This window comes from Alligator sinensis, unplaced genomic scaffold, assembly GCF_000455745.1.
Source record: "Alligator sinensis unplaced genomic scaffold, ASM45574v1 scaffold292_1, whole genome shotgun sequence".
Classification (NCBI taxonomy): Eukaryota; Metazoa; Chordata; order Crocodylia; family Alligatoridae; genus Alligator; species Alligator sinensis.
This window is the reverse complement of record NW_005842509.1, coordinates 742,203-751,707: the sequence shown is the minus strand read 5'-3', so window position 1 is coordinate 751,707 and position 9,505 is coordinate 742,203. Positions and strand designations below refer to the sequence as shown.

General features: G+C 46.4%; 1 protein-coding gene across 1 annotated transcript in view; it reads right to left on the bottom strand.

Annotated features, from left to right (window-relative positions):
• Positions 1 to 287: 287 nt before the first annotated feature.
• SCUBE1 (signal peptide, CUB domain and EGF like domain containing 1) overlaps positions 288 to 9,505 on the bottom strand; it is a 356,000-nt gene continuing 346,782 nt past the window's right edge. Inside the window, exons 21-22 of the mRNA XM_014523611.2 lie at positions 5,774 to 5,853; positions 288 to 440 (exon numbers count right to left, since the gene is read on the bottom strand). Of these exons, the coding sequence (XP_014379097.1) occupies positions 288 to 440; positions 5,774 to 5,853 (233 nt within the window). The remainder of the gene's footprint in view (positions 441 to 5,773; positions 5,854 to 9,505) is intronic.

The following is a 9,505-nucleotide window of genomic DNA, read 5'->3' as shown; positions in this document are numbered from 1 at the left end:
AAACAGATATTTTTACATGAAAGATGAAAGCACACTAGTGCAGACACAAATTTAGATCTTCAATTGGATGCACTCAAGGATCCACAAGTATTCCTCTTTGAAGTAAAAATCCCATTCAGAATATTGGTTTTTAACAATTATAAACCATTATAGTCATTCTTCAACATACAACTGACAATAAAGACTGCAAAAAAGAGCCTTCAAATTAGCAAATGTTTCTACTGTGGAGGAAAATACAATATTTGACAGGAATGCAAAATAATCCAAAACTGAAAATCACTAGAAAACTATTTGTATGGTCGTAGAAATCTGGAAACTTTTGATCGCAGTAGCTTTATAAATGATCTTGGGAACATCTCCTTTGACTCTTGTGCTGTGTACTTGAAATAATTTTGAGGATGTGCCAATACATCAAAGAGGGCTTTGATCAATTTCTTGTCCTGTGGTAGACAAAATATATATTAGACACATTTGGTTGTATTAGTTTTTGCATAACATTTACAATTAATTTTTACTCATATTGATTCTTTTGCAAAAAGCAGCTGAGGATAAAGCAGTTTAAGCATGCTTAAATCCACCAAGGCTGTTTCATATTATACAAATAGCAGTTCACTTTGCTTCCTATATTAAACATATGGAATCAATGTTTGTGGAAGGTGTCATGATGGCATGTTAGAGTACCTGCTGACCTCAAAACATACACAAATATGGGCAGCAGCACTGAAAACTGTCACACATTGCCACTCCTGTTTATCTCACCCCCATCTCACACTGTCCCAGCCCCAGTGAGGGAAAGGGTAGCTTGGTATTCACAATTTTTGCAAATTCTGAGCTCTCTCAGGACTTGCTCCTGTAAGGTGCAAATGGCTTCATTCAGTAGTTACCTAAGCACAGTCAGGATCTGTGTGACCTCATAATTCCATTGAGCAGATCCTTCCAGAACTGAGCCAGTTGGAATTGGTTGATATTTGTAATGTCTTCTGTAGGACAAGGCACACCAACAGATCATTTCTACCAGGTGTCATATAATGCCAAGTACTTCTCACTGCAGCTCAACATGATTTCTAGCAGTCCCCTGAACTGTTCACTTTGTTTTGCAGCAGCAAATTTCCCATGCATCTCAACAGAGCCAGAATTCCACTCAGCGTTCTTCTCATCTTTTTCAATTTCCTTATTACGTACATTTGGCAGCCCTCACTTTCCCTTGAATAGCCCATTGATCCATGTCCTCTGTTGCTTTTCTGGGTCTTCCATGCAACAGGGAAGTGAAAAAAACCACAGAATCCAAATTCAAAATCAAATCCAAAAATCCACAGAAATAGTCACCCTTAGAATTTCAAAGCTTAAGTGTGATGAGATTTTGAGAAGTGGTTAAGAGGCTTAGGTACCCATTTCCCATTGACAGGTTACTGCTCTTATTCCCTAGGTACCTTTGAAAAAATCTCAGCCTGAACTATTAGTTTTGCATAGGTCCAGTATGCAAAGCCTTCACTAGACACTAGGCAATGTCTCAGCTTTTGCCAAGGTTTCTATAATATTTATTGCTTAAAGTAATTGTAACCATGCTGTAATATGAAAAGTACCTTTAGGGGAGACAGACTTGACAAGCAAAACACTTAAAATACTTGGAAACACAGAATTAGAGATTTTGGCAATTTGCTTCTGGCAATTTTTCTAATCCTGGAGAACACATGACTTAGTTCTGTTAACAGCATAACAAGGTTTTTTCATTTCAGCTGTCAACACTAGTGTTGGTTTAGCTTTCACATTCACTTGCCTTCCTTTGGCATAATAATACCTGTCACTCCAGACTGTACATTAACTCCAAGATGCAGAAACACTTGCTGTTGCCTTTTGTGGTGCTTTGTGCGCTGTGGCTGGCTGCCCAGCTGTACTTTCTCCCAACCTTCCTGCTTCTACTCACTCTATTTTTGAAAAGCCAAGTTTGTTTTCCTGGCAGCATGCAACTGTGTAGCAGTTATGCCTTGTTGAGACAAGACAATTTTTGGATAGATACATTTATTTTCATGCATATAACTAGCTTGTAGGGCTGTGTGAAATGGCACAGTTCTGTTTTGCCTTGAGTTTCAACGGTTCGAGGGAACAGCGTTTCATCTTGAATTTAATTTAGAGTCAAAACAGCTGTTCCATACCATTCTGTTGAAACAGAAAGGCTGTTTTGATGCTGTTTCGAGTTTGGCTGGGGATGGGAAGTCAGACCAGCTGGGCTGACTTCCCATCCCCAGCACTACATCACTTCTGAACCAGCTAGGCTGCTTCCCGGCCCCAGCACAATCTAGCACGGGGCACCGGGAAGCAGCCTTGCTGGGCTGCCTCCCGCCCCCGCATGATCTAGTGTGGGGTACTGAGAAGCAGCCCAGCTGGGCTGCCTCCCGCCCCCGGCATGATCCAGTGCGGGGCACTGGAAAGCAGCCCAGGTGGGCTGCTTTCTGACCCCAGTGCGATCTAGTGGGGGGCACTGGGGAACAGCCCAGCTGGGCTGCCTCCCGCCCCCTGCCGGGTCTTGGACTGGGGATGGGAAGTTAGCCCAGCTGGACTGACTTCCCATCCCCAGCCTATGGTCAAAACGTTTCGACTTTCAAAATGTTTTGACCAGCCTCGTTTTGTTTTAAGGCTATTTTGACTGCCTTTCTTTTTTCCAATTTTGCTGTTTTGACCTCAAAATTGGTCAAAACAGCGTTGGAACAAAACAGCTGGCAAAATTTCACACAGCCCTACTAACTTGGTGACTCTTTTTTAAAAGTGCCAATTTAAAATGAAGAATGTTGTTTAAACAATGGGTGTTTTTCTTAATTAAGTAACTTTTCTAACATAAAACCATGTAACTTAGCACCTCATTTAGGTCCTTATTCAACACAACATTTAAGCATGTGCCAGACTTAGAGTACGTAGGCCTTATATTACAAAGCAAGGACTCTGTTCTACTGAGTCTGCTCAGAATATTCTGGAAATACCTATTTGACACTCAACCTATTTGAAGTTTTAAGGAAAATCACCTTACTGATGAGACAGGGTCACTTTATAGCTACTCCCGTACTGGGATCTTGATACAACCGCCATTTCTAAACTTTCTGAAACTCTTACCATGTCATTTAAATGGACCATAGCAAATCCTGGGATCCAGATACCCCAACATTTTTTGGGTGCATATGTGCCCTCTTCTATAATGTACTTCTGAACAAAAACCTCAGAAATTAGTATTTATAATGTTGGGCTTTTTAACACATGAGTTGGATTTATACAAGTTAGTCCCATCACACTGCTCATTTACTATGTTCTTGAGCTAGGGACAGAAGTTATAAGCAAACTAGTTTAAGTGATCAGAAACCAGTTTAAACCTGTAACAGAACAGAAGTTCAGTGCACTTAAACCACTTTCAAAGTCACTGAAACCACTTTAAAATAAACCTGGTTGGATGTAGTTTCTGACTGAACTGATTTAGGTCAAACTGGTTTATGCAACTTCAGTCCCAGACCTCTTCCCAGTTCAAGTTAAATCACACTCCCCCAGCATCACAGGATGCTTTGCAGCCCTGGGCTGAGGCTGTCTGCTCGAGTGGAGGAGGGTTGGTCCCACCTCTCTGCTCCCTCGCTGGAGCACTATCACTGCTCTAGATGGCTGAGAAGGGGATAGTGGGTGGGAAACCTGGCTCTGAACTCCAGCTGGGGTCTGCCTGGAAGGGGCAGAGCAGCCCCTCATAGTATTTTCCCTTCCTCCCCCCCTTGAGCAGAGGGGTGGGGGGGTGAGGCCAGATGCCAGCCAGTCCAACAGGTTGAGGCAGAGGGGAAGGTGAGGGGTTTAACCCCCCCCCCCACCTACAGGAGGGGAGGGGGGAGGGTTTTAAATCCCCTCACCTCCAAGGGATCCTTTCCAGGGTCTGTCTGGCAGAGGTGAAGCAGCCCCTGCCTGGCTTTTCCTTTGCTCCCCACTTGAGCAGAGGGGTGGGGGGCATAATCAATTGCCAGCCAGGTTGCCATGCTGAGGCAGAGGAGAGGGCGGGGGTTTAAACTCCTCTCCCACTCCACCTGAGTGTGAGCGCCCCGGGCTGGAGTGTGGCCATGCCCCTCCCTCCAGCAGAACAAGTAGCATGGGGGGGGGGTGGTAAAAGCCTGACAGGGGCTGCCCCCCACCAGGCAAACCCTGAATGGGGTCTGTGGCCAGAGCAGGGGCTTAAAACCTCCCTGCTGTAGCCTGCGTGCCCTGGGCTGGGATGTGGCCATACCCCACCCTCATTCCCACTCTATGTTTGAACAGGGCATGGGGGCCTGGCAGGGACTGCCTCTCCCCCGGGGCAAACCCAGGCTGCAGTCCCATGCAGCCAGGGAGGGGGTTTAAACCCCTTCCCTACCTACCTCAGGCTGCGAGCCCCTAGCTGAGGTGTGGCCACACCCCCCACTCTCCATTTGACAGGGGTGCAAAACCCTGGCAGAGACTCTCTCCCCCATCTCAAGCGGGGAGTGGCAGATAGAAGCCTGGCAGGGGCTGTCCCCACAGTCAGACCAGGCCTGGGGTCCCATGTGGGCCTAGGAGGGGGTCCTCTGTGGGCCCCTCTGCCCTGCCTGAGTGCCAGCCCCAGGCCAGGGCCTAGCCATGCACCCCCCTCTCTGCTCAAGCTGGAGGGCAAAAGCCTGCCAGGGGGTACCCACCCATCAGACCCCAGCTGGGGTTCTGTGTGGGACTGGGAGGGGGTTTTCCGCTCCCCATCCCAGTGTGCAAACCCCAGGCTCGAGGTGTGGAGGGGAAAAGCCTGGCAGGGACTGCCCACTCTGCCCAGCAGAGAGCAGGGGGCAAAAGCCTGGCAGGGGCTGCCCCACCTCCTACACCAGGCAGACCTTGGCTGGGGTCCCCTGTGGGCCAGTAATGGGGTTTATACCCCACCTCCCCCCTGTCAGGATGGTGGCCTGGGCCGGAAACAGGGGATAAGCCTGGCAGGGGCAGCTTCCCCCGAGACTGATGCAGGCTGGGGTCCCATGTGGGCCAGGGAAAAGGGTTTAAAGCTCTCCTTCCCCTGGCATCAGCAATCTGGCCCAGTCTGGGGCCTGGCCATCCACCTTCCATTTCAGCAGGGAGGGGGAGAAAGCCTTGAAGGGCTTCTCGCCTCCCTTCCCTTCAGCAGTGGCTGGAAGGCTTGCTCTAGCACCCCCCCCAAGCTTCTGGCCTGAGCCACTGCAGGCATGTGGCTGCATTTTCTGAATTAGAAGTCAATGTCTGTTCACTTGCTTCTTGGTTCAATCTACACAGTTTAGACTAACCTGCAAAGACTGAATCGATTCAACCTCTGGCTTTTTGACTGTCCATACTTAGCTCTGGGATACAAGTAGTGACAGAAAGTGGCAGTTCGGACTGGCTAGTGTTACATCCACAATATGCATGTGGGGTAATGCTCCAGGGACTAGTAAATTATTTTCTTCTTAATGTTGTCATACTTTGTGTTAAAGAATTACCCAGAAATTCAAACAGGTGTTTATAAATGGTTCCTTATTGACCAGTCAGATCATTGTTGTGGACCTGTATTTTTCTCACACATGCATGTAAGTGGAAAAAAAATACTGGAGCCAAGATTCATTGTACAGATCTCTAAGAAGAATGTTGTTCTTAAATGATCACGGATGGAATACCACAATGACATTATGATAGTAATAGCTCTAGCTTCTCAAAATAATGACCAATTCTGATGTCAGGAATACTAGCTAGTCTGGGACCTCTTACACAGGACTCTTGACCTTGCTCAGCTAAAGGAAAGTTGACATACTTTTAAAATTTCTTGATGATTTTCTGATGCATATAATCGTCCATCTCGAACAATGTCTTCTATCAGCTGTTGGTAATCCTCTGAAAAATAAAGGAAAAAGGGGCTGGTAAGTCATAATTTGTATCATTTTGTGGTTTGTGGTTAATACATAAACAACTACCACTGGAATCTAAAAGAAACCCCTTAATACTGAGAATTCTGCAGTGTTCTACAGTTAAAGTTCCGAGTTTTCTTTACCAAGACTTGGGCTTGCAAAACTATTGTAAAGCAGATAGCCATTGTTATTTACATTTCAGAGATGAAGAAAGGCATAGAAACCTTAATTGACTTACTGAACTTATATTCCCCTTGATCCTGATGTGTTCCTCCCTGTAACAATCTCAATTCCAGGTCAACTAACTATTCAGAAAATTACAGTAATCTTTAGCAGTGAAGTGAGCTAACAAAGACATTTCTTCAAATTTATGAAATGAAATTGCTTCACATTTATTAAAGAAAATCTTCTTTCAAACAGAGTCTACATAGGCATCTTTGGCATATTTCTGGGTAAAGACTTGTGTGCCTTTTTTTAGTTTTATCTATAGTGATGGGGATCTTTCTTTGGCATGTGGAGATGGCTGGTGAGAACAGATTGGTTATAAATTACTATTCTCATAGAAATTATTTGTCTTTTCTGTCTTCATTTTTTTTAATTGCTGTATTTTATTCATTTGTTGGGTACCATCTGACCTCCATGAATGGGTGTAACAGGCAATGCAAATTCTGTTACCTGCATGCAACAGAGGAAGAGGAGAAGGAAGCAGACCCCTTCTGGGAGCAGAATTTTTGGGACTTGCAGGGGAAACAGGATGCAGCAGGAAACTCCAAAAAGACTCAAGCCTGGGGGTTGGGAAAGGTTAAGGAGCTGCAAAAGGCTGCAAACAGGGGAAGCCAGGCAGCCCATTAAGCTAAGTAGGACAGCTTCCTCTCCAGACAGCTTCCTCTCCCTTGGGGTAGAGGCCAGGCACCAAATGAAGGCAGGGTTTAGGGATATAAGCCCAGGCCTATAAAATGGGCGGGGAGAAAGGTTCTAGTCTGTAGGTGGTGGGTGTGGGAGAGAAACCCTGAGAGGCTGGGGAAGGGAGCTCCAGACAGTGGTCAACCCTTGCTGTAACCCTGGAGGGTTGGAAGCAGCTTGCAACAAGGTGATTAATCCATTTGTTCTGATTCTTTGTTTTGGAATTAAGTAAAAAGACTGGAAGACTGGGAGTGATTGTATATGTAGAGGCCCTGAGTGGGGTACCTGGAAGGCATCCTCCACTGCAGGGCTGAGACCCAGAGAACCAGGCCCTGAAACGGTGTACCTGAACTGAGCGGTCTCAGCTAGAGGAAAAGGGGCTGAAGCTGAAAAGGGTGAAGCTCAAACAAGAGTTGGGGCCTCCAGGGCCCAGTGCTGATTTTGCCTGGAGAGAGAAAGTGTGAGGAAGATGGGCAGATGGAGAATCATCTGTGAGGTGTGCGCATGGCTATGGGGGTGACAAGGAGGCCATTATAATAGCCTTAAGGCACACAGGAAAGGACCATCTCAGTCTCAAGGGTATAGAATTATAGAATAATAGAAAATTAGGGTTGGCAGGGACCCAAAGCAGGACCACCCCCAACTAGATCATCCCAGCCAAGGCTTTGTCTAGCTGGATATGGAAAAACTCCAAGGATGGAGATTCCACAACCTTTCTGGGTAACCCATTCCAGTGCTTTACTACCTTCCTAGTGATCAAGTTTTTCCTAATATTTAACCTAAACTTCCCTTGCTGCAACTTGAGACCATTGTTCCTTGTTCTGTTATCTGCCATCATTGAGAACAGTCTAGCTCCATCCTCTTTGGAACCACCCTTCAGTTAGTTGAAGGCTGCTATTAAATCTCCCCATAGTCTTCTCTTTAGTCTTTCCAGACTAAATAAGCCGAGCTTCTCTTCATCAGTCATGTGCCCCAGCACCCTAACCATTTTTGTTGACCTCTGCTGGACTGTCCAATTTGTCCACATCCTCTCTCTAGCTGGGGGCCAAAACTGGACACAGTACTCCAGATATGGCCTCACTCATGCAGAATAGAGGGAAAGAATTACTTCTCTTGATCTACTGGCAACACTCCTACTAATGCAGCCCATTATGTTGTTAGCCTTCTTGGCAACAAGGGTGCAGTACTGGTTCATTCAGCTTAATGTCCACTTTAACCCCCAGGTCCTTTTCTGCAGAGCTGCTGCTTAGCCAGTCAGTCCCCAACCTGTAGTGGCGCATGGAATTGTTCCATCCTAAATACAGGACTTTACGCTTCTCCTTATTGAACCCAGGTCTCTCTGAATCCTAGCCCTATCCTCCAGCATATCTATTACCCCACCAGCTTAGTGTCATCTGCAAATGTTTTGAGGGTACACTCTATTCCATCTTCCAGGTCATTGATGAAAATATTGAGCCAAACCAACCCCAAGATCAATCCTTTGGGTACTCCACTTGATACCGACTGCCAACTAGACATCAAACCATTGATTACTACGCTTTGAGCCCAATAATCTAGCCAGTTTTCTATCCACTTTACAGTCCATTCATCCGAATTGTACTTCCTTAGTTTGTTTGTGAGAATGTTGTGGGAGACCATACCAAAAGCTTTGCTAAAGTCAAGGTATATCACATTCACTACTCTTCCTGCATCCACAGAGCCAGTCATCTCATTGTAGAAGGCAATCAGGTTGGTCAGGCATGATTTGCCCTTGGTGAATCCATGCTGACTGGTTCTAATCACCTTCTTCTCCTCAAAATTCTTAGAAAAGTGCTCCCAGTCAGGGGGCATGGCCATTGGAGGGAGGAGTGTATCAAGGAGGTCAACTGAAGGCTCAGAAGATGGTGTCACTGTGTGGGTTTTGGATACCTCAACATTGGTGTGCAGTTTAGCTACAGTAGCCTCCACGCAAGGGACAGCATTCATCTCATGGGCAGAGGGAAGAGGTTCTTCACTGACTTGTTGAGAACTTTAAACTAGGCACGTCTGGGGGCCAGGGAGAAGGTTCCACTGTGGAAGCAAAATCCACTAGCCACAATGATGCACAGGAGGGCATTCAAACCATGGATGTCCAGATGGGTTCTAGCATCTGGAGGCAGAGACATCATGATAGAAAAACTGAGGTGACTAAGGGGAAGCTCAGATGCTTTATGGGAATGCCAGAAGCATGGGAAATAAACAGGAGGAACTGGCACGTCTTCTGGCCGATGAGAAATTCAACTTAATTGGGTTGATGGAGACCTGGTGGGACGATACACATGACTGGGCAGTTAATATTGAGGGTTACAGGCTTCATAGGAAGGATTGGATTGGGAAGAAGGGAGGAGGTGTGGCCCTCTATGTGAAAGCACAGTACCCATCCCTGCAGGTCACCTTTGACAGCAGGGAAGGCTACCTTGAGACCCTCTGGGTCAGGCTACAGGGGGGACCGGAAGAGGGAGACCTAATGGTGGGAGTCTACTACAGGCCTTCCTCCCAAGATGAGGGGAGTGATTAAGCATTTTCAGGAGAATTGACAGAGGCAGCTAGCACTAGACCTGTGATCATCATTGGTGACTTCAACTACCCAGGCATCTGTTGGGAAGACCATTTGGCTGCCTCCAGCAGGTCAGCTAACTTTCTGGGGACAATAGATGATCTGTTCTGACACAGGTTGTGGAAGGGCCTAGGGCAAGGTCACTCTGGCCCTAGTGCTG